Source organism: Channa argus, chromosome 3, assembly GCF_033026475.1.
Source record: "Channa argus isolate prfri chromosome 3, Channa argus male v1.0, whole genome shotgun sequence".
Taxonomy (NCBI): domain Eukaryota; kingdom Metazoa; phylum Chordata; class Actinopteri; order Anabantiformes; family Channidae; genus Channa; species Channa argus.
Window position 1 is genome coordinate 4,023,625 of NC_090199.1, and position 22,415 is coordinate 4,046,039.

Genomic DNA, 22,415 nt, shown 5'->3' on the forward strand with positions numbered 1-22,415 from the left:
TTGCAACATAATGTATATTAGCACCAAAGGATGGGCCCTTTTCAACAGAATCTGAAGGACAAAGTTCATCAGGCTTAGAGTGCACAGTTTTGCAGCTTGTTTGTCAATTGTGGGATCAACGAGCTGAAGAGGTTGGCTTAGAATCTTTTGCTGTGTAGTGTACGGACCAGCAGAGAAAAAAAGCGATAGGGATTGTAGTGAGTTGACCCCCTTATAGATGAGGGTCAGAGCTTGAAAATTATGCTGGAGGCTACTGGAAGCCAGTGTAGCCTTTTTGGCTGATCAAAAAAGGAAGGTTCTGCTGTGTTTCGGATTATTTGCAGGGGTTTGAAGTTGCATGCTTGTAGCCCCGTCAGCAGGGCACTGCAGTAACCGGACAAGATATAGCCAGTGCTTGCATAAAGACTTAGGTTGCATATTTAGAAAGATGTGATCTTTCTGATGTTGAGGGATGAGGGTGAATCTGCTGCCTAAGAAACGGAGGAGATGTGGTCAGTAAAGCTCAGTTGGTCTAGTTTAAAATGTTTTTCTAAGCGAAAATGTCTGAAAGTAAGGAAATGAAATGTGATGAGAAAGTGTAGTCATCTGGAGAAGAGAAGACGACAAAGAACTGAGCCCTGTGGCTCAGAAACTTGCCCCTGCCGAGCTTATGTGAAGGTCTTTGCAGAGAGGTAAGACCTGACTCTATTATAGTTATACAACAATGTTTTGTTCTATTCTCTGCAGGGCACCAATGAGCGTGGGGTTGTGGTGCCTACTCCTCCTTTAGTTTTCCTTGTCTTTTCAGATCTGCTACAATGCAGGAGAAAACCCTTCTCCATATTGAAAGGCTACAGAGAAAGGTAAAAGCAAGAAGCACTATCGGAATGGTTGGTCAAACTTTTTTAGAGGTGTCGTAGAAGCTGCTTCCTTAAAAAAATAGTCTAGTACCTTGGGGGACAGAAATGGACTCCTACTCTAACCTTAGAGGGTGTACAGTCATTTATATTTGAAATCCTAACAGCTCATGCTGCATTTGGTGCAGAAAGTGCAGTTCACCATCATGAACAGAAGATGACGCTAACATAGTTCAGAAGGTGTCAGTTCAACAGTGTTGCCACAGTTTCAGTGTAGGAATGAGTGTGTATGTTTAGGTCACACTCACTGACTGAGAGCACTGAAATATTTCATCCCCAAACAAAAAGATACGAAAAAAAGAGATTTCAATTTAATGTTTCACACCAGCTCTCACATCTGTCCCTGAGTTTTACTGATACTGCTGACAGTGTTTCTTTGTCTCTGTGAATCCACTTATCTTGTGTTTGCAGCTGTGGTGAAGTGAGGGATAAAGATTTGTTAGCAATAAAGCAGAAAACCAATATTACTTATAAATATCTTTGTCTGTAAATAGTTAGCAAATAACACATTTAGTCACAATTTAGTTTTTCATACAATGTTAATAAGGATGTAAAGAGGAAGGAAACCTGGCTTGTTTTAACAGGTTGACTTCTGTCTTCGGTTTCCTGTGCTTTATTGACTGGATGATGTCTTTAGTTTTCAGTCACACTGAAAGATGAGAGGAGCAGCTTTACATCTAACTTCAGCAGTGAGCGGATTTGTTGTCGTCCTTCTGTCTGTGCCAGGTAAAGTACATCTACATCTACACAGAGTTTCCTGAACTTTAATGTGTATTATTGCAGGAACAGTACTGGATAGTGTTTCAATTACCTACGGGTGGTATAAGTACAGTACACAAAGCCAGTGCTTACTGGAAGTGAAAGTGTAGTACTTCATATAACAACCTCTATTTTATATTCTTTATTCATGTCAAACTATAATGTAGTATATGTTAAAAACAAAAACAAAATCCTTTTAGGCTTTAAACATCTCTGTGAGATCAATAGAGAGCAAAAGGTTTAAAACAACATACTTCTCTTGATGTACTGTAGTTATCCAACAGCTGTGTGTGTGTGTGTGTGTCATGCCTGCACATCCAAGCCGCACGATTGTTCAGAGGATTAATGCAGTAGATTCAAAAAAGTCAAACTTGATATCACTTCAAATTTAAAGGAAACAAAGCATTTATTAAAAAAGGAAGTGTTATCTTTCACCACGGAGTACACTTCTGTACTTTTAGTACAAGTTGAAAGTACAAAACTGTACAAACTGAAGGTACACGTAGTTTCAGTTTGTCCTTTCGTTCTATAGACATTGTTGACAGTAGTAATGTTACACCTCAGCTCAGCTGCTTCTCACCGACTTACACCCAAATAAATGTTCAGTTGCTAGTTGGCTCTCACATGCAACAAGCTGACAGATCAAATGTTGGCACGTGGAGTGTCGATGCAGGGTGTGTGTAAATAAATATTATTGCATTTCAGACATACTTGACATATCTATAGTGCATTTTTAGATCTGTCAGCACTAATATTTTATTTATCTACTGGTTTCCATTTCAAAGAACCTTCAAATGTTTTTTTGCCTGTCGTTTGAACCTCACAGTTACTTCTGCTGTTCTCTGTGTTACAGCGATACAGAGTCAGAATGACTGGGCGGTGACTTACCCTTCTACTGAGATCTGTGCCATAAAAGGATCCACTGTGGACATACCCTGCACCTACACATACCCATCTAGAGTAAAAAATAAAGCTGTAAAGGTCCTAAAAAAATGGTGGTTTACCGTAAAGGGACCAAACACACCTATGGATCTGACAACACACTCAAGCTACACAGGTCATGTAGAGTTTAATAATCAGGAGAGCAACTGCACGCTGACAATCAAAGACCTGAGAGAGAGCGACTCAACTGTGTACAAATTTACGTTTGAAACAAATCAAAAAAAATTCACGAGTTCATCTGGAGTCTCTTTGTCTGTCACAGGTAACTTTTCATCAGAATATGATTCTGATTGTCTTGAAATCACTGCTACTTTCTGTGGTGGTATGTGTTTAATCTGTGACTTACATTGTTTTGGTTGCTCTCACCTTCACTTATAATCACTCTGGATAAAAGTGTTTGTCTTCTGACTAAATGTGAACATAAAATGTTTGAAATAAATATCTGTTCTGTTTCCACATATCCAGGACTCCAGGTGAAAGTGCAAAGAACATTAACTTTCACAGAGCTTCAGTGTCACAGCAGCTGTAATTTGGCCGATGCTTCATATGTCTGGTTCAATAACAGACAGAAAATGGAAGGAGAAAAAAAATATGTTCGAGTCCTTGTAAAAGAAGACGACAGCTTTTCCTGTGCCGTTGAAGGACGTAAAGGTGACCCCTCTCCTCAAGTGTGTGAGTTTGCTCCACAGTGTCACTAATAAAGTGCCGAACATAAAATCACCTCCATCCACACATTTTGTACAGTATTTGACCAACATTTGTACAAACTGTTGGCTATTTAATATACTTTTTATTCTTCAACTTTAAAAAGTATTGAACGACGTGAGTGATCTCAAATTTTATTTATCTTTACTTCTCTTCCAGATCCTCCAAAGCTTCCCTCTGTGTCAGTGAGTCCCTCTGCTGAGATAGTGGAGGGTAGTTCAGTGAATCTGACCTGTAGCAGTGATGCTAACCCAGCAGCTAATTATACCTGGTACAAGGAGAATGGGACACTCAGAAAATCGCCAGTGTTTGTCTTTCAGTCCATCCAGTCCTCTCACTCTGGAAGATATTATTGTTCAGCTGAGAATGAGCTGGGTTGGAAGACATCTGAATCTGTTTATATTGATGTGAAATGTAAGTGAAACCCCTTTGTGTCTCTTTCTGCCTCGTGTTTACGACGAATGATAAAAAGCTGGTTTTAGGTGCTATTAGCACCAAGGTTTCCTCTGTTGCTCTGGAAAAACGAGTCCTCAGTAATCAAGTCTCAAAATCATGTTTTGTCATCATGTTAATTCATGCTGACACATTTCTTCCTGTTTCTTTAACATCTTGGTTAGTTAGCATTTCTATTGCAGGAGTGAGGAGCCATTTTACAATATTACACATTTGCTGAAAATTAGCAATTTGCAAATTTGGGAAGTTCAGTCATGAATACAGGTAAACAAAAGAAAACTCAAAGTATCAGAAAGAAGCTTGGAAGGAAGAGCCAGAATCAGGTTTCCAGTAACCACCTGAGTCCAATTTATCACATTTTCACAGGTCTTTCATTTTTGTATTTAATGTGAAAAGATGTGGAGCATGTTGCTGCTGCCTGACAGCTAGAAGCTTCCTGCTTTGAATTGGTCTGCTTGCAGCCTTTCTGCAGTTTGTATGTTCTCTTGTGCTTGTGTGGGTTTCCTCTGGGTACTCTGGTTTCCTCCCACAGTCCAAACACATGCATGTTAGGTTAACTGGTGACTCTAAATTGCCCGTAGGTGTAAATGCTTGTCTGTGTATGTCTTTGTTTTGGGCCTGAGATAGACTGAAGTTTTACAAACAGCATGTCATAGACTTTACCTCTTGTGCCTGTAGCAGAGTTGCTGTTGTTGTAACCTGCTGACTGCATCTATTCACCAAAAAGCTTGTAGCTGGTACAGTGGTAGTAGAACATTGTTGGACATTGTTACAATGTGCCACTAACTAGACATTTGTACAAATAATTTACCAGCTGTTACTATATTTCCTCCTCCAGATCCTCCAAATGAGTCCTCAGTAATCAAGTCACATCGTGTTTTGTCATCATGTTAATTTATGCTGACACATTTCTTCCTGTTTCTTTAACATCTTGGTTAGTTAGCATTTCTATTGCAGGAGTGAGGAGCCATTTTACAATAGTACACATTTGCTGAAAATTAGGAAATTGCATAAGATGCCAAAATGTTGCATTACCTCATTCTTTTTATATATTGGGCCTGGCGGCTCCGCTGTGGTGACCCCTGAAGGGATAATCCGATAGCCGTTGATCTTTGACGTCTTTTTTTTTTTTTTTTTCAGATATTTGCAGTGTGGTTACTAGACAATGTAACCTATTACCTTCAGTGATCCAAAGTCTTTACCTTTGTGCTACCAGCAGAGTTGAATATGGTTTTTAAAGCATAAAATAGTCTAGTTGCATTAACTGTTACTACCAGCTCTCACCTATTCATGTTTCCTCCTCTAGATGCTCCACAGCCTACCTCTGTGTCAGTGAGTCCCTCTGCTGAGATAGTGGAGGGTAGTTCAGTAAATCTGACCTGTAGCAGTGATGCTAACCCAGCAGCTAATTATACCTGGTACAAGGAGAATAAAGCAATGCATCAAGGACCAGAAGGTATTTATCATTTCGCCTCAATCAGCTCTGAGGACAGAGGGATCTACTACTGCAAATCTGAAAATCAGTTTGGATGGATCAACTCTTCATCTCTAGTTATTAATGTCCTGTGTGAGTAATAAAGTTTAACTCCAATGACTTAAATCAATACAGTACCTTCTGTGAACATAATGTTATAAACACTCAGCTGAAATTCTGCCAAAGCTACATTTTGGTAATTAATCACAATAGAAAAACATTTCATCAGTGATCTCAGGCACGTTCCAGGGAGATGTTCATATTGATAAAATGTGTTCAAATATTATTTTCCAGATGCTCCAAAGCTTCCCTCTGTGTCAGTGAGTCCCTCTGCTGAGATAGTGGAGGGTAGTTCAGTGACTCTGACCTGTAGCAGTGATGCTAACCCAGCAGCTAATTACACCTGGTACAAGGAGAATGAAGACTCACCAAAAGCTTCAGGACAGATCTTCACCATCATTGACCTCAGACTTGAACACAGTGGGAATTATTTCTGTGAATCTCAGAACACAATAGGACGTCATAACTCCCCCTTATATCTGACTGTAGTAGCAGGTACAGGAAAGTCATAATCGTGTTAATCGGCCCTTGTGTTTTAGGAAAGTTGCCATTGTCAAATTTCATCAAATGAGAACAGTTGTATGAATCTTTGTATAATCACGTTTATACTTTTTTGGATTGTGTTGATTTGTTTATCATTGTCCAGGAGCTTGGAGAATGATCATAGTTTTTACAGTCACTGTGTTTGGCCTGGCGCTCACACTCATCCCTGTCTTCCTGTGGATCATGTGAGAAATTCTGTTGCATCAAAACATTATTCATAAAGTAGAATAACAATGCACTATAATTTTCAACTATTTTAACTATTTAAAAATTTTTTTTTTCTTGACCAGAAATAAGAGCTTCTCCAGATTAAGGTCTGAGCCTGGAGAGAGAGGAGACAACAGAGAACAGGTGAGCAAGGAGAACATTGTAGTCGTTGGTGCTGATGCACTTAAAACAAAATTCTGTTTTTCTTTTGAAACACGTACAATTCAATGCAGACCTACATGGAGAAGGGTGTTATAGGTTGCAGAGGCTCAGAGAGGCTAAGTTGAGCACACCTGCCTTATCTCAACAATGTGTAGTGCAGAATTGGGCGTCAGTAAACTGATTGTTTAATGTCAGGAGTTGGGATCAAAGCAGGAAAGAAAAGTAGAAAAGGAAGGAAGCCAGCAAACAAGCTTAAGAATGTAACTTTACAGATGTCTCAAGCTGCATACTTTATGGAAAAACTTTGACAATGTGAATTTTTTTTCAAAATTACCACTGACCCCAGTGTAATATAAAATCCATGCCACAAACTCCAACATCACAGCCGTATTCAGCAGAGGTTGGTCTGCCCTGTGATTGGGACGACTGCAGTATTTTTGCTTTCTGTCCATTTTGATTGTGAGCTGTGAGCCTGTCCTTTCAGTTTAGTCTGTTCGAGGACCATCCCCACATGTAAAAGGTTTAAGTATCACATCGGTGCATTTACTACAGTTAGGACCAGCAGAGCAGGAGGATGATCTTTACTACGCCAGTGTCCAGTTTTCTAAACCCCAGACAGACGGTGTCTACTCCAACGTTACATCATCTCAGCCTCAGAGAGACACTAAGGACATAAAGGACGGAGGAGGGACGGTTGAGTATGCTGCTGTAACCTTTAACAGAGCCAGTACCGGCCCAGGGTAAGTCAGTTAAGTATCGATGAGGCCAAAGTGACAGACTCTATATGTTTTTGTTCTATTGATTTAGTCAGTTTTACCTTATTTAATTAGCAGTTTTGTGCCATTTGTGTCTTTCACATGTTAAAATATTTTCTGAATCCCCTAATTTAATTCTTCCCTCTCAGAACCAGAAGCCAGGAAGCTGCAGAGAATCCACCTGCGTTGTACAGCACAGTCAACAAAGTCAGCAACAAATAGTGAATCTCTCATGGTATAAAATACGTAAATTACAGTAACATTCTAACAGTTAAACTCTGTTACACGTGTAAGATGAGAACTGTGAGCTGTTCTATTGGAGTAGCAGAGGTGGTAGTACACGATTGGTAAGGAGATTATTCTCGCATTATACTAGGGCTTTGTATTTGATCAATACATGTGAAGCTGCAGCAGGATAAACAGACTTTTTTACAGTGTCAAGCTGACAGTATTTTCTATGAAAGTGAAACTCCTCTGGCTGTTGAAGTAAGTTGATAGTAACCACTTTTAAAGTGGCCCACAGTATTTGGTGACATCTTTTTTTTTTCTCTTTGTTTGTAGAATAATTTTGTCGAAGTCCTGCCCTGCATGTTTCTCAGCAGCCCTGAAACACTCACGTCTGTCATGTCCAGGGCAGTGATGATACCAGTTTAGTCTGTTATCACACTACTTAACTTACTATTAACCTAATGAACATGTGAAATCAGCTGCATTTTTCCTGCGAAGCTGCCTGAACACAGCCTCATATGTTCACTGAGCTATAGTTGTAGCTCTGAGTAAATGAATGAGGATCCAGCACCTTCCCTTTGTTGTGGAACAGACCTTTTAGTTTTTCCTACTTCCCACTTTCAAAGTCAGTAAGAGTATGTCCTCCCATCTGACATTGAACATCCTTCGCTTCAGTCGCTCTGGGACTTGTGTGTCCAGTTATTGAAGAAAGTGGACCCATGAATGGCAAAAGATTTAAAACTGGGGCATTTCCTTGAGAAGCAGGTGAAAAAACACAGTAAATCATATTGGAGCATATGCAGATCTACTCGTGTGAGGTGGTTTCAGAAAACAACAACTTTTCTTTTATCAGACATCTGTATCAAACGAGCCGAGTCTGTCAGTTTGACATTTCCATTCTCTGTGGAGTCAACGGTAATTTGTATTATTTGTGTATGAAGCTTACTGTGAATTTCTTTTGATTTCTAGTTTTATGACCATGAAACAATAAGGATATAGACCAAATAAGCCTACATTTAACTGTCTGTAGCTTGTGTGCTCTTAGGGAATTAATGTGAGACATATTCTTCACATGGACTAATGTCCAACATGCAAATTAAAATAAACTGCAAAGTCTTTAAATTGGTTTCTTTGTGCTGTGAACTGAAATTACGTGTAACTAAGCAAATGGTTTTTCTATGGAAATCTGCAGCCTCTATTAAACTTTGACCTAGTACAAAATAATTTTAATTGCCCCTTATAAAAATTAATATTTTAATATTATTAATTATAATATTTATTATATTATTAATAATAAAATAACGCTGTGAAATATTTAAACTGTACTTTTACTGCTACTGATGTGAATTTCAGGGTTTACTTTAATCAAGGTAGTGAACATTTTTCTCCAGCAATCTGAATGGCCTCCTTGGTGCTTCTGTACTGTACGACACACATACATACACTAGGTTAAAGAATGATTACACATGATGATCACACAAAACGCTTATTTATAATTCCACATTTCCATATTATATTAATTTGTTATCCTGTGGATGAGGTGAGCAGTGCTGTAAATTAATGTTTATCCCGTGAGTTCATGGTCGCCACAGCAGATCATTTGTCTGCATGTTGATTTGGCACAGTTTTTACACTGGGTGCCCTTCCTGACTGAAGCCTCCCCAGTTTCTACCGGGCCGGGGTCAGGTGCTGCACGGCTGGAGATTGGAATGGGCTTTTGGGGGTTCGGTGTCTTGCCCAGGGACTCTTCAACATGTGGTCAGGAAGAGCAGGGCATGAACCTCCGACCCTATCGTCGGTAAGCGGACACTCTACGAACTGAGCCACTGTCGCCCTCATTGTACCAAAACATAACACATCAAAATAACTATTTGCATAATTTGTAGACATTCAGAAAGAGGAAATGCCAGCAATGACTCAATTCTGTAGAGAAACCAGACAAAAGTGCACAGGTGAGCTACATCAGTTTCAGCAAAAAAATTTGCTCCACTTTCTACACAACACAGTAAAAGTGAACTTGTAGTCCAATCCATAGAGTAGATTCCATATTTACGAGTATGAGTACTTGTTTTTATAGGTTACGAGACTCAGATTCAGCTGCTTTGACAGTTTTCACTTCATTGAGGTTTCATCTGTCATTAATCACATTATGTTTCAGTACAGGCCAGTACTGCATTTATAATTTAGTGTCCTCTAGTGGTTGCAGTATAAATGGCAGGAGGAAGACGTATTTGTGATGACGTTGGCTAGATGAGAAGAAACTACACTTTAAAACAACAAACTGTATAAGTAGCCCCAGATGCTTCAGATTTCAATATCATTTTCATGACAGAGCTGACGTGTAATACCATACGTATTTCATCTACTACCAAGAAGCTCAGTGGGGTCAGTTGGTAAAGGCAGTCGTCCACGGACCACAGGGTGAGTGGTTCGATCCCCAGCCTTGGCTATATGTCGAAGTGTCCCTGGGCGAGACACTGAACCCCTAACTGCCCATTCCCCTCCCCAGCTGTGCAGATGAAGCCTGGTAGAAAATGGGGAGGGTTGTGTCAGGAAGGGCATCCGGTGTGTAAAAACTGTGCCAAATCAACATGTGGACAATGATTTGCTGTGGTGACCCTGAACTCACGGGATAAGCTGTAAGCTGAAAGGAAGAAATTTAGTTAAAGATTTACGCTTTGAGTTTATTCTGTTCAAAGCAATGGAAAAGCTGGTGGTGACGGGTTCAGCTGAGCAGGAACAGCAGGGGAGCAAGATTAACAGGTGACTAGGATAAAGGTAACTGTTATACTCAGACAGGTGGAGATGGAGGCAGGGCTTAGTAGAAAGCCAAGTCTGAGATGGAACATGAAGAGAGTCTGACATTCACCGATCAGTCATAATATTATAACCACCTGTACAATCTAATACAATCCACTACAGCAGCTCTGCCATAAATTCTACTTTTACAACGTTACAAATGATCAGTTTTTAGTTTGAAACCGTCAGAAAGCTAATAATTCTTCTCTGTTTATTATTGAGGTCAAAGTGGCTAGTGGAGGCATACTGGATTGTATTATTAGAGGAGGTGGTTCTAATGTTTTGGCCATTGGTAAATGTGATGATTATGCAAAAAAAACAAATAAAAAAAAACAGTAAATGACTTATTGAATGTGTCTTTCAGATCATAAAAAAATAAGTAACAAAATGTTTGTGTGATTAATGTGTGAAATCTTAAAAGTTGCACACAAAAACTGAATATGCTCTTGATTCGATGATGGATAAATGATATTTGTATAAATGATGTTTTAGCTTTCATACTATTTAAACTACAGTACTAACTACTAACCTGGGTATTTCAGAACTGTGCAGTTTTGTGATGGTGCTTCATTAACCAAACAGTGATGAGTAAAGCAGCAGGCTAAGGAAAACTGATGATATAGTGTAACAAATACCTTCATTCCTCACCCAAAGACATTTTGCCAATATTAGCCAACTGTGAATATACCATATGTTTCAGGTCACTAGTTTTACCTAGTTCTGTGCACAAGTGACCTGATTTAACATGGCATTAGTTACCAGTGAGAAGGGATGTAACCAATGCAGTGTTATCTTTGTGAGTATAGGGTGACAGGATGTGTGAAATAGTGACTAGAGAGGCCACATAAAGCTTTGTAGAGAAAGTATATGTTAACATTACATTACCTTACAGAGCATCAAATGATATCATATGATGTCATAATTATTTAAAGTGCTACCTATGAAATGATTTTGTAATTGAATGACTTGGTCTTGATACAGTAATGTCTTGGTCACAACTAGGTTTCGGTGAAGGTGGTCTTGACTAGTGAGTAGTGTGTTTTTATCTTTACCTGATTAGGCACAAACGTGTACATTTTTGGCCCAACAAAGACACAGTTACCTTCGGTCCAATAGCCTTATGGGATTCATTAGTGTAGATTGTACATTAGGGGACAGAAATGGACTCCTACTCTAACCCTAGAGGGTGTACAGTCATTTATATTTGAAATCCTAACAGCTCATGCTGCATTTGGTGCAGAAAGTGCAGTTCACCATCATGAACAGAAGATGACGCTAACATAGTTCAGAAGGTGTCAGTTCAACAGTGTTGCCACAGTTTCAGTGTAGGAATGAGTGTGTATGTTTAGGTCACACTCACTGACTGAGAGCACTGAAATATTTCATCCCCAAACAAAAAGATACGAAAAAAAGAGATTTCAATTTAATGTTTCACACCAGCTCTCACATCTGTCCCTGAGTTTTACTGATACTGCTGACAGTGTTTCTTTGTCTCTGTGAATCCACTTATCTTGTGTTTGCAGCTGTGGTGAAGTGAGGGATAAAGATTTGTTAGCAATAAAGCAGAAAACCAATATTACTTATAAATATCTTTGTCTGTAAATAGTTAGCAAATAACACATTTAGTCACAATTTAGTTTTTCATACAATGTTAATAAGGATGTAAAGAGGAAGGAAACCTGGCTTGTTTTAACAGGTTGACTTCTGTCTTCGGTTTCCTGTGCTTTATTGACTGGATGATGTCTTTAGTTTTCAGTCACACTGAAAGATGAGAGGAGCAGCTTTACATCTAACTTCAGCAGTGAGCGGATTTGTTGTCGTCCTTCTGTCTGTGCCAGGTAAAGTACATCTACATCTACACAGAGTTTCCTGAACTTTAATGTGTATTATTGCAGGAACAGTACTGGATAGTATTTTAATTACCTACGGGTGGTATAAGTACAGTACACAAAGCCAGTGCTTACTGGAAGTGAAAGTGTAGTACTTCATATAACAACCTCTATTTTATATTCTTTATTCATGTAAAACTATAATGTAGTATATGTAAAAACAAAACAAAAACGCTCTCCTCAAGTGTGTGAGTTTGCTCCACAGTGTCACTAATAAAGTGCCAACCAAAATCAACTCCATCCACACATTTTGTACAGTATTTGACCAACATTTGTACAAACTGTTGGTTTGTTATTTGTTATTCTTCAACGTTAAAAAGTATTTAACAACAGCTCAGCTGCTTCTCACCGACTTACACTCAAATAAATGTTCAGTTGCTAGTTGGCTCTCACATGCAACAAGCTGACAGATCAAATGTTGGCACGTGGAGTGTCGATGCAGGGTGTGTGTAAATAAATATTATTGCATTTCAGACATACTTGACATATCTATAGTGCATTTTTAGATCTGTCAGCACTAATATTTTATTTATCTACTGGTTTCCATTTCAAAGAACCTTCAAATGTTTTTTTGCCTGTCGTTTGAACCTCACAGTTACTTCTGCTGTTCTCTGTGTTACAGCGATACAGAGTCAGAATGACTGGGCGGTGACTTACCCTTCTACTGAGATCTGTGCCATAAAAGGATCCACTGTGGACATACCCTGCACCTACACATACCCATCTAGAGTAAAAAATAAAGCTGTAAAGGTCCTAAAAAAATGGTGGTTTACCGTAAAGGGACCAAACACACCTATGGATCTGACAACACACTCAAGCTACACAGGTCATGTAGAGTTTAATAATCAGGAGAGCAACTGCACGCTGACAATCAAAGACCTGAGAGAGAGCGACTCAACTGTGTACAAATTTACGTTTGAAACAAATCAAAAAAAATTCACGAGTTCATCTGGAGTCTCTTTGTCTGTCACAGGTAACTTTTCATCAGAATATGATTCTGATTGTCTTGAAATCACTGCTACTTTCTGTGGTGGTATGTGTTTAATCTGTGACTTACATTGTTTTGGTTGCTCTCACCTTCACTTATAATCACTCTGGATAAAAGTGTTTGTCTTCTGACTAAATGTGAACATAAAATGTTTGAAATAAATATCTGTTCTGTTTCCACATATCCAGGACTCCAGGTGAAAGTGCAAAGAACATTAACTTTCACAGAGCTTCAGTGTCACAGCAGCTGTAATTTGGCCGATGCTTCATATGTCTGGTTCAATAACAGACAGAAAATGGAAGGAGAAAAAAAATATGTTCGAGTCCTTGTAAAAGAAGACGACAGCTTTTCCTGTGCCGTTGAAGGACGTAAAGGTGACCCCTCTCCTCAAGTGTGTGAGTTTGCTCCACAGTGTCACTAATAAAGTGCCGAACATAAAATCACCTCCATCCACACATTTTGTACAGTATTTGACCAACATTTGTACAAACTGTTGGCTATTTAATATACTTTTTATTCTTCAACTTTAAAAAGTATTGAACGACGTGAGTGATCTCAAATTTTATTTATCTTTACTTCTCTTCCAGATCCTCCAAAGCTTCCCTCTGTGTCAGTGAGTCCCTCTGCTGAGATAGTGGAGGGTAGTTCAGTGAATCTGACCTGTAGCAGTGATGCTAACCCAGCAGCTAATTATACCTGGTACAAGGAGAATGGGACACTCAGAAAATCGCCAGTGTTTGTCTTTCAGTCCATCCAGTCCTCTCACTCTGGAAGATATTATTGTTCAGCTGAGAATGAGCTGGGTTGGAAGACATCTGAATCTGTTTATATTGATGTGAAATGTAAGTGAAACCCCTTTGTGTCTCTTTCTGCCTCGTGTTTACGACGAATGATAAAAAGCTGGTTTTAGGTGCTATTAGCACCAAGGTTTCCTCTGTTGCTCTGGAAAAACGAGTCCTCAGTAATCAAGTCTCAAAATCATGTTTTGTCATCATGTTAATTCATGCTGACACATTTCTTCCTGTTTCTTTAACATCTTTGTTAGTTAGCATTTCTATTGCAGGAGTGAGGAGCCATTTTACAATAGTACACATTTGCTGAAAATTAGCAATTTGCAAATTTGGGAAGTTCAGTCATGAATACAGGTAAACAAAAGAAAACTCAAGGTATCAGAAAGAAGCTTGGAAGGAAGAGCCAGAATCAGGTTTCCAGTAACCACCTGAGTCCAATTTATCACATTTTCACAGGTCTTTCATTTTTGTATTTAATGTGAAAAGATGTGGAGCATGTTGCTGCTGCCTGACAGCTAGAAGCTTCCTGCTTTGAATTGGTCTGCTTGCAGCCTTTCTGCAGTTTGTATGTTCTCTTGTGCTTGTGTGGGTTTCCTCTGGGTACTCTGGTTTCCTCCCACAGTCCAAACACATGCATGTTAGGTTAACTGGTGACTCTAAATTGCCCGTAGGTGTAAATGCTTGTCTGTGTATGTCTTTGTTTTGGGCCTGAGATAGACTGAAGTTTTACAAACAGCATGTCATAGACTTTACCTCTTGTGCCTGTAGCAGAGTTGCTGTTGTTGTAACCTGCTGACTGCATCTATTCACCAAAAAGCTTGTAGCTGGTACAGTGGTAGTAGAACATTGTTGGACATTGTTACAATGTGCCACTAACTAGACATTTGTACAAATAATTTACCAGCTGTTACTATATTTCCTCCTCCAGATCCTCCAAATGAGTCCTCAGTAATCAAGTCACATCGTGTTTTGTCATCATGTTAATTTATGCTGACACATTTCTTCCTGTTTCTTTAACATCTTTGTTAGTTAGCATTTCTATTGCAGGAGTGAGGAGCCATTTTACAATAGTACACATTTGCTGAAAATTAGGAAATTGCATAAGATGCCAAAATGTTGCATTACCTCATTCTTTTTATATATTGGGCCTGGTGGCTCCGCTGTGGTGACCCCTGAAGGGATAATCCGATAGCCGTTGATCTTTGACGTCTTTTGTTTTTTTTTTTCAGATATTTGCAGTGTGGTTACTAGACAATGTAACCTATTACCTTCAGTGATCCAAAGTCTTTACCTTTGTGCTACCAGCAGAGTTGAATATGGTTTTTAAAGCATAAAATAGTCTAGTTGCATTAACTGTTACTACCAGCTCTCACCTATTCATGTTTCCTCCTCTAGATGCTCCACAGCTTCCCTCTGTGTCAGTGAGTCCCTCTGCTGAGATAGTGGAGGGTAGTTCAGTAAATCTGATCTGTAGCAGTGATGCTAACCCAGCAGCTAATTATACCTGGTACAAGGAGAATAAAGCAATGCATCAAGGACCAGAAGGTATTTATCATTTCGCCTCAATCAGCTCTGAGGACAGAGGGATCTACTACTGCAAATCTGAAAATCAGTTTGGATGGATCAACTCTTCATCTCTAGTTATTAATGTCCTGTGTGAGTAATAAAGTTTAACTCCAATGACTTAAATCAATGCAGTACCTTTTGTGAACATAATGTTATAAACACTCAGCTGAAATTCTGCCAAAGCTACATTTTGGTAATAATCACAATAGAAAAACATTTCATCAGTGATCTCAGGCACGTTCCAGGGAGATGTTCATATTGATGAAATGTGTTCAAATATTATTTTCCAGATGCTCCAAAGCTTCCCTCTGTGTCAGTGAGTCCCTCTGCTGAGATAGTGGAGGGTAGTTCAGTGACTCTGACCTGTAGCAGTGATGCTAACCCAGCAGCTAATTACACCTGGTACAAGGAGAATGAAGACTCACCAAAAGCTTCAGGACAGATCTTCACCATCATTGACCTCAGACTTGAACACAGTGGGAATTATTTCTGTGAATCTCAGAACACAATAGGACGTCATAACTCCCCCTTATATCTGACTGTAGTAGCAGGTACAGGAAAGTCATAATCGTGTTAATCGGCCCTTGTGTTTTAGGAAAGTTGCCATTGTCAAATTTCATCAAATGAGAACAGTTGTATGAATCTTTGTATAATCACGTTTATACTTTTTTGGATTGTGTTGATTTGTTTATCATTGTCCAGGAGCTTGGAGAATGATCATAGTTTTTACAGTCACTGTGTTTGGCCTGGCGCTCACACTCATCCCTGTCTTCCTGTGGATCATGTGAGAAATTCTGTTGCATCAAAACATTATTCATAAAGTAGAATAACAATGCACTATAATTTTCAACTATTTTAACTATTTAAAAATTTTTTTTTTCTTGACCAGAAATAAGAGCTTCTCCAGATTAAGGTCTGAGCCTGGAGAGAGAGGAGACAACAGAGAACAGGTGAGCAAGGAGAACATTGTAGTCGTTGGTGCTGATGCACTTAAAACAAAATTCTGTTTTTCTTTTGAAACACGTACAATTCAATGCAGACCTACATGGAGAAGGGTGTTATAGGTTGCAGAGGCTCAGAGAGGCTAAGTTGAGCACACCTGCCTTATCTCAACAATGTGTAGTGCAGAATTGGGCGTCAGTAAACTGATTGTTTAATGTCAGGAGTTGGGATCAAAGCAGGAAAGAAAAGTAGAAAAGGAAGGAAGCCAGCAAACAAGCTTAAGAATGTAACTTTACAGATGTCTCAAGCTGCATACTTTATGGAAAAACTTTGACAATGTGAATTTTTTTTCAAAATTACCACTGACCCCAGTGTAATATAAAATCCATGCCACAAACTCCAACATCACAGCCGTATTCAGCAGAGGTTGGTCTGCCCTGTGATTGGGACGACTGCAGTATTTTTGCTTTCTGTCCATTTTGATTGTGAGCTGTGAGCCTGTCCTTTCAGTTTAGTCTGTTCGAGGACCATCCCCACATGTAAAAGGTTTAAGTATCACATCGGTGCATTTACTACAGTTAGGACCAGCAGAGCAGGAGGATGATCTTTACTACGCCAGTGTCCAGTTTTCTAAACCCCAGACAGACGGTGTCTACTCCAACGTTACATCATCTCAGCCTCAGAGAGACACTAAGGACATAAAGGACGGAGGAGGGACGGTTGAGTATGCTGCTGTAACCTTTAACAGAGCCAGTACCGGCCCAGGGTAAGTCAGTTAAGTATCGATGAGGCCAAAGTGACAGACTCTATATGTTTTTGTTCTATTGATTTAGTCAGTTTTACCTTATTTAATTAGCAGTTTTGTGCCATTTGTGTCTTTCACATGTTAAAATATTTTCTGAATCCCCTAATTTAATTCTTCCCTCTCAGAACCAGAAGCCAGGAAGCTGCAGAGAATCCACCTGCGTTGTACAGCACAGTCAACAAAGTCAGCAACAAATAGTGAATCTCTCATGGTATAAAATACGTAAATTACAGTAACATTCTAACAGTTAAACTCTGTTACACGTGTAAGATGAGAACTGTGAGCTGTTCTATTGGAGTAGCAGAGGTGGTAGTACACGATTGGTAAGGAGATTATTCTCGCATTATACTAGGGCTTTGTATTTGATCAATACATGTGAAGCTGCAGCAGGATAAACAGACTTTTTTACAGTGTCAAGCTGACAGTATTTTCTATGAAAGTGAAACTCCTCTGGCTGTTGAAGTAAGTTGATAGTAACCACTTTTAAAGTGGCCCACAGTATTTGGTGACATCTTTTTTTTTTCTCTTTGTTTGTAGAATAATTTTGTCGAAGTCCTGCCCTGCATGTTTCTCAGCAGCCCTGAAACACTCACGTCTGTCATGTCCAGGGCAGTGATGATACCAGTTTAGTCTGTTATCACACTACTTAACTTACTATTAACCTAATGAACATGTGAAATCAGCTGCATTTTTCCTGCGAAGCTGCCTGAACACAGCCTCATATGTTCACTGAGCTATAGTTGTAGCTCTGAGTAAATGAATGAGGATCCAGCACCTTCCCTTTGTTGTGGAACAGACCTTTTAGTTTTTCCTACTTCCCACTTTCAAAGTCAGTAAGAGTATGTCCTCCCATCTGACATTGAACATCCTTCGCTTCAGTCGCTCTGGGACTTGTGTGTCCAGTTATTGAAGAAAGTGGACCCATGAATGGCAAAAGATTTAAAACTGGGGCATTTCCTTGAGAAGCAGGTGAAAAAACACAGTAAATCATATTGGAGCATATGCAGATCTACTCGTGTGAGGTGGTTTCAGAAAACAACAACTTTTCTTTTATCAGACATCTGTATCAAACGAGCCGAGTCTGTCAGTTTGACATTTCCATTCTCTGTGGAGTCAACGGTAATTTGTATTATTTGTGTATGAAGCTTACTGTGAATTTCTTTTGATTTCTAGTTTTATGACCATGAAACAATAAGGATATAGACCAAATAAGCCTACATTTAACTGTCTGTAGCTTGTGTGCTCTTAGGGAATTAATGTGAGACATATTCTTCACATGGACTAATGTCCAACATGCAAATTAAAATAAACTGCAAAGTCTTTAAATTGGTTTCTTTGTGCTGTGAACTGAAATTACGTGTAACTAAGCAAATGGTTTTTCTATGGAAATCTGCAGCCTCTATTAAACTTTGACCTAGTACAAAATAATTTTAATTGCCCCTTATAAAAATTAATATTTTAATATTATTAATTATAATATTTATTATATTATTAATAATAAAATAACGCTGTGAAATATTTAAACTGTACTTTTACTGCTACTGATGTGAATTTCAGGGTTTACTTTAATCAAGGTAGTGAACATTTTTCTCCAGCAATCTGAATGGCCTCCTTGGTGCTTCTGTACTGTACGACACACATACATACACTAGGTTAAAGAATGATTACACATGATGATCACACAAAACGCTTATTTATAATTCCACATTTCCATATTATATTAATTTGTTATCCTGTGGATGAGGTGAGCAGTGCTGTAAATTAATGTTTATCCCGTGAGTTCATGGTCGCCACAGCAGATCATTTGTCTGCATGTTGATTTGGCACAGTTTTTACACTGGGTGCCCTTCCTGACTGAAGCCTCCCCAGTTTCTACCGGGCCGGGGTCAGGTGCTGCACGGCTGGAGATTGGAATGGGCTTTTGGGGGTTCGGTGTCTTGCCCAGGGACTCTTCAACATGTGGTCAGGAAGAGCAGGGCATGAACCTCCGACCCTATCGTCGGTAAGCGGACACTCTACGAACTGAGCCACTGTCGCCCTCATTGTACCAAAACATAACACATCAAAATAACTATTTGCATAATTTGTAGACATTCAGAAAGAGGAAATGCCAGCAATGACTCAATTCTGTAGAGAAACCAGACAAAAGTGCACAGGTGAGCTACATCAGTTTCAGCAAAAAAATTTGCTCCACTTTCTACACAACACAGTAAAAGTGAACTTGTAGTCCAATCCATAGAGTAGATTCCATATTTACGAGTATGAGTGCTTGTTTTTATAGGTTACGAGACTCAGATTCAGCTGCTTTGACAGTTTTCACTTCATTGAGGTTTCATCTGTCATTAATCACATTATGTTTCAGTACAGGCCAGTACTGCATTTATAATTTAGTGTCCTCTAGTGGTTGCAGTATAAATGGCAGGAGGAAGACGTATTTGTGATGACGTTGGCTAGATGAGAAGAAACTACACTTTAAAACAACAAACTGTATAAGTAGCCCCAGATGCTTCAGATTTCAATATCATTTTCATGACAGAGCTGACGTGTAATACCATACGTATTTCATCTACTACCAAGAAGCTCAGTGGGGTCAGTTGGTAAAGGCAGTCGTCCACGGACCACAGGGTGAGTGGTTCGATCCCCAGCCTTGGCTATATGTCGAAGTGTCCCTGGGCGAGACACTGAACCCCTAACTGCCCATTCCCCTCCCCAGCTGTGCAGATGAAGCCTGGTAGAAAATGGGGAGGGTTGTGTCAGGAAGGGCATCCGGTGTGTAAAAACTGTGCCAAATCAACATGTGGACAATGATTTGCTGTGGTGACCCTGAACTCACGGGATAAGCTGTAAGCTGAAAGGAAGAAATTTAGTTAAAGATTTACGCTTTGAGTTTATTCTGTTCAAAGCAATGGAAAAGCTGGTGGTGACGGGTTCAGCTGAGCAGGAACAGCAGGGGAGCAAGATTAACAGGTGACTAGGATAAAGGTAACTGTTATACTCAGACAGGTGGAGATGGAGGCAGGGCTTAGTAGAAAGCCAAGTCTGAGATGGAACATGAAGAGAGTCTGACATTCACCGATCAGTCATAATATTATAACCACCTGTACAATCTAATACAATCCACTACAGCAGCTCTGCCATAAATTCTACTTTTACAACGTTACAAATGATCAGTTTTTAGTTTGAAACCGTCAGAAAGCTAATAATTCTTCTCTGTTTATTATTGAGGTCAAAGTGGCTAGTGGAGGCATACTGGATTGTATTATTAGAGGAGGTGGTTCTAATGTTTTGGCCATTGGTAAATGTGATGATTATGCAAAAAAAACAAATAAAAAAAAACAGTAAATGACTTATTGAATGTGTCTTTCAGATCATAAAAAAATAAGTAACAAAATGTTTGTGTGATTAATGTGTGAAATCTTAAAAGTTGCACACAAAAACTGAATATGCTCTTGATTCGATGATGGATAAATGATATTTGTATAAATGATGTTTTAGCTTTCATACTATTTAAACTACTGTACTAACTACTAACCTGGGTATTTCAGAACTGTGCAGTTTTGTGATGGTGCTTCATTAACCAAACAGTGATGAGTAAAGCAGCAGGCTAAGGAAAACTGATGATATAGTGTAACAAATACCTTCATTCCTCACCCAAAGACATTTTGCCAATATTAGCCAACTGTGAATATACCATATGTTTCAGGTCACTAGTTTTACCTAGTTCTGTGCACAAGTGACCTGATTTAACATGGCATTAGTTACCAGTGAGAAGGGATGTAACCAATGCAGTGTTATCTTTGTGAGTATAGGGTGACAGGATGTGTGAAATAGTGACTAGAGAGGCCACATAAAGCTTTGTAGAGAAAGTATATGTTAACATTACATTACCTTACAGAGCATCAAATGATATCATATGATGTCATAATTATTTAAAGTGCTACCTATGAAATGATTTTGTAATTGAATGACTTGGTCTTGATACAGTAATGTCTTGGTCACAACTAGGTTTCGGTGAAGGTGGTCTTGACTAGTGAGTAGTGTGTTTTTATCTTTACCTGATTAGGCACAAACGTGTACATTTTTGGCCCAACAAAGACACAGTTACCTTCGGTCCAATAGCCTTATGGGATTCATTAGTGTAGATTGTACATTAGGGGACAGAAATGGACTCCTACTCTAACCCTAGAGGGTGTACAGTCATTTATATTTGAAATCCTAACAGCTCATGCTGCATTTGGTGCAGAAAGTGCAGTTCACCATCATGAACAGAAGATGACGCTAACATAGTTCAGAAGGTGTCAGTTCAACAGTGTTGCCACAGTTTCAGTGTAGGAATGAGTGTGTATGTTTAGGTCACACTCACTGACTGAGAGCACTGAAATATTTCATCCCCAAACAAAAAGATACGAAAAAAAGAGATTTCAATTTAATGTTTCACACCAGCTCTCACATCTGTCCCTGAGTTTTACTGATACTGCTGACAGTGTTTCTTTGTCTCTGTGAATCCACTTATCTTGTGTTTGCAGCTGTGGTGAAGTGAGGGATAAAGATTTGTTAGCAATAAAGCAGAAAACCAATATTACTTATAAATATCTTTGTCTGTAAATAGTTAGCAAATAACACATTTAGTCACAATTTAGTTTTTCATACAATGTTAATAAGGATGTAAAGAGGAAGGAAACCTGGCTTGTTTTAACAGGTTGACTTCTGTCTTCGGTTTCCTGTGCTTTATTGACTGGATGATGTCTTTAGTTTTCAGTCACACTGAAAGATGAGAGGAGCAGCTTTACATCTAACTTCAGCAGTGAGCGGATTTGTTGTCGTCCTTCTGTCTGTGCCAGGTAAAGTACATCTACATCTACACAGAGTTTCCTGAACTTTAATGTGTATTATTGCAGGAACAGTACTGGATAGTGTTTCAATTACCTACGGGTGGTATAAGTACAGTACACAAAGCCAGTGCTTACTGGAAGTGAAAGTGTAGTACTTCATATAACAACCTCTATTTTATATTCTTTATTCATGTAAAACTATAATGTAGTATATGTAAAAACAAAACAAAAACGCTCTCCTCAAGTGTGTGAGTTTGCTCCACAGTGTCACTAATAAAGTGCCAACCAAAATCAACTCCATCCACACATTTTGTACAGTATTTGACCAACATTTGTACAAACTGTTGGTTTGTTATTTGTTATTCTTCAACGTTAAAAAGTATTTAACAACGTGAGTGATCTCAAATTTTATTTATCTTTACTTCTCTTCCAGATCCTCCAAAGCTTCCCTCTGTGTCAGTGAGTCCCTCTGCTGAGATAGTGGAGGGTAGTTCAGTGACTCTGACCTGTAGCAGTGATGCTAACCCAGCAGCTAATTATACCTGGTACAAGGAGAATGGGACACTCAGAAAATTGCCAGTGTTTGTCTTTCAGTCCATCCAGTCCTCTCACTCTGGAA

General features: G+C 39.1%; 1 protein-coding gene across 1 annotated transcript; it reads left to right on the plus strand.

The window, feature by feature from the left end:
• Nucleotides 1-78: 78 nt before the first annotated feature.
• On the plus strand, nt 79-18,397 carry LOC137124592 (vascular cell adhesion protein 1-like). The gene is made up of 21 exons (XM_067499689.1): nt 79-671; nt 788-842; nt 1,534-1,622; nt 2,509-2,859; nt 3,063-3,269; nt 3,462-3,716; nt 5,062-5,322; nt 5,524-5,784; nt 5,936-6,017; nt 6,123-6,183; nt 6,754-6,941; nt 11,507-11,511; nt 12,495-12,845; nt 13,049-13,255; nt 13,448-13,702; nt 15,047-15,307; nt 15,508-15,768; nt 15,920-16,001; nt 16,107-16,167; nt 16,738-16,925; nt 17,090-18,397. Exons 3-21 carry the CDS (start codon nt 1,553-1,555, stop codon nt 17,160-17,162), a joined length of 3,480 nt encoding a protein of 1,159 aa, XP_067355790.1. The 5' UTR covers nt 79-671; nt 788-842; nt 1,534-1,552; the 3' UTR covers nt 17,163-18,397.
• The last annotated feature ends 4,018 nt before the right edge of the window (nt 18,398-22,415 follow it).